The sequence below is a fragment of the Alligator mississippiensis genome, chromosome 2 (genome assembly GCF_030867095.1).
Source record: "Alligator mississippiensis isolate rAllMis1 chromosome 2, rAllMis1, whole genome shotgun sequence".
Taxonomy (NCBI): Eukaryota; Metazoa; Chordata; order Crocodylia; family Alligatoridae; genus Alligator; species Alligator mississippiensis.
Window position 1 is genome coordinate 173,992,687 of NC_081825.1, and position 2,516 is coordinate 173,995,202.

A 2,516-nucleotide genomic window follows, 5' to 3' on the forward strand; every position below is an offset into this window, starting at 1 on the left:
CAGCAAACAAGAACATTGCACCGAGTGAGAGAGAGAGAGACAGAGTGCGAGCAAGTCGGCAAATGTGTGCTCGTGTACGAGTGACACTCTTGCTCACTGTCTCTCTCTTTCTCACTACAATCTTCTGGCTAGCTGTTATTGGCTCTCATAGTATCTCTTGAACCCTTCCTCTGCCTCTGTCTCTGTCTCTTGCGTCATCCAGCTGTCATTGGCCAATCACAGCTATCCAGAAAGCTATAGTGAGCTAAAGAGAGAGAGAAAATCATGAAGTGAGATTGTGTGAGCCAATCAGAGGAAGCCAGAAGGGTGCAGCAAGTGAAAAGGATATATACAGAGAGAGAGAGAGTGAGAGCAAGAGTGAGAGTGAGCAAGCCAGAAGATCATGGCAAAAGAGAGGGAGAGAAAGCTGGCTGTTCCTGATTGCTCACTCTTGTTCTCTCTATCTCTGCATCCATTTGTCATTGGCCAGTCACAGCTATCCACTAGTTATGGTGAGTGAGTGAGGAAAAAAAAGGGATGGAGTCAGATCATGTGATCCAATCACAGCCAGCCAGAAGGTTGCAGAGAGACAGAGACAGAGCGAGCAAGCCAGAAGTTCACGGCAAGTGAGAGGGAGAGAGAAAAGGCTGTTCCTGATCATTTTGTTCTCCTTTAGAGTAGGTTCCTTGACGACTTAACTTTTACATACAAGCAATATGGGCAATGCGTATGTCTGTATAGTCTCCATAGTTAAATAGACTATCAGTTGAATATTTATTGTCAAAGAAAATGTGAACACACTTTTCTTCCGATCACTCTTTTCAGGGCATTTTTCACCTCTTTGTTCCTCAGGCTGTATATCACAGGGTTCAGCATGGGGGTTACTACTGTGTAAAACATTGAGGCTACTTTATCTTGATCCTGTGAGTATTTTGAATTCATTCGGAAGTAGGTAAACATACCAGTCCCATAGAAGATGGTGACAACCATCAAGTGGGAGGCACAGGTGGAAAAGGCTTTGCACCTGCCTGCAGTGGAGTGGAGTTTCAGGATAGTAAAGAGGATATAAGTGTAAGAGCTCAAGATTATCAGGATGGATCCTGATATATTAAACCCAACGCTCATGACCATTAAAATTTTACTTGTGTGAGTTTCAGAGCATGAAAGCTTGAGTAATGAGGGCAACTCACAGAAGAAATGATCACTGACATTGGATTGGCAGAAATTTAGCCTGTGTGTTAACGTGGTGTGTATCACTGAATTAAAGAAGCCTGCAGCATACATCACAGCTGTCATCTTGAGACAGCGCTTTTGGGACATCACAACTGTGTAAAGCAGTGGATTGCAGATGGCCACATAGCGGTCATATGCCATCATTGCCAAGAGGAAACATTCAGAGATAGTTAAAGCAATAAAGAGATACAATTGCATAATACACCCAATGTAGGGAATGGCTGTCCTACCCAAAAGGAAATTCAACAGTGCTTTGGGAATAATATTGGAGGAATGACAGAAATCTATAAAAGACAGATTGCTGAGGAAGAAGTACATGGGGGTGTGAAGTTGGGAGTCAATCCTGACTAATATGATCATCCCAAGATTCCCCACAAGGGTTATAACATAGATCACTAGGAACAACATAAAAATAGCAACTTGCAGCCCTGGATGATTAGAGAATCCCAGGAGGATAAACTCAGACACCACGGTTAGGTTTTCTCCAGCCATTTTTTTTCTGGATGCTGTTATGAATATGTGTAGATGTGAACAAGGGCATTGAATTTAATTCTGAAGATTTTTTTTGTTGACCCAAAAGAGATTTTCATGGACATTCAGATGTAGTGGAATAATGTTGTTATAGCGTCAATACATCATCCACATAATGCATGATACTCAATAAAAAAAGGGAAATGATGCAGTTGTATAGAAAAGTGTGAAGGTCATTTGAATGGCAGGTTTTGAGTCTTCATGTCCAACCTATAAAAATTAAATATATCAATATTATAATGACATCACAATTAAAGGATAATAGTACTACCTAGATATTATGTTATGTTTGTGATCCAGCAGTGCTATGAAAACATTGAACAGAGAACTTTGGGGGGAGGGGAGCACCAAAATATTTTTTTTTAAGGATTTTTGAAATCATCCACAGGAATACAGAAGTAAAAATCTGAAAATCTGTTTTATTCAGTTTTCAAAATATACTAGATTTTCCTAATAGCAGAATTTGTGTTTGTTTTCAGAATTTTGAATTCTTTTTGTTATTGTTTTTAAAGGAAATGGCCCCAAGTCAGTTTCTATTCCATCGCCTATACATCTAAAGGAATTTACACAGCTAAGTGAAATTATATTCCACCCTATTTGAGTCCCTGCCAAATAGTTAATACAAAACATGGGTATGTCCCCCTCCTCCTCATTCTTTTTTGTGACCCAGTCTTAGGGAAGGTGATGGTTTGTTACAAAAATTGATTCATTGATATATTTTCAGGTTCTTGAACAGGGTAGACTAGAACTGCCCTTAGGTGCCGAAGCTATTT

At 39.9% G+C, this 2,516-nt stretch overlaps 1 protein-coding gene across 1 annotated transcript; it reads right to left on the reverse strand.

Moving 5' to 3' along the window:
• Positions 1-759: 759 nt before the first annotated feature.
• LOC102558173 (olfactory receptor 5F1-like) lies at positions 760-1,710 on the reverse strand. The gene has a single exon (XM_014604861.1). The coding sequence runs from the start codon at positions 1,702-1,704 to the stop codon at positions 760-762; it is 945 nt and encodes a 314-aa protein (XP_014460347.1). The 5' UTR covers positions 1,705-1,710.
• Positions 1,711-2,516: the final 806 nt, after the last annotated feature.

What these genes read in the sequence shown, in the direction of transcription:
- LOC102558173 (XM_014604861.1), bottom strand. Translation starts at nt 1,704, where the DNA reads ATGGCTGGAGAAAACCTAACCGTGGTGTCTGAGTTTATCCTCCTGGGA.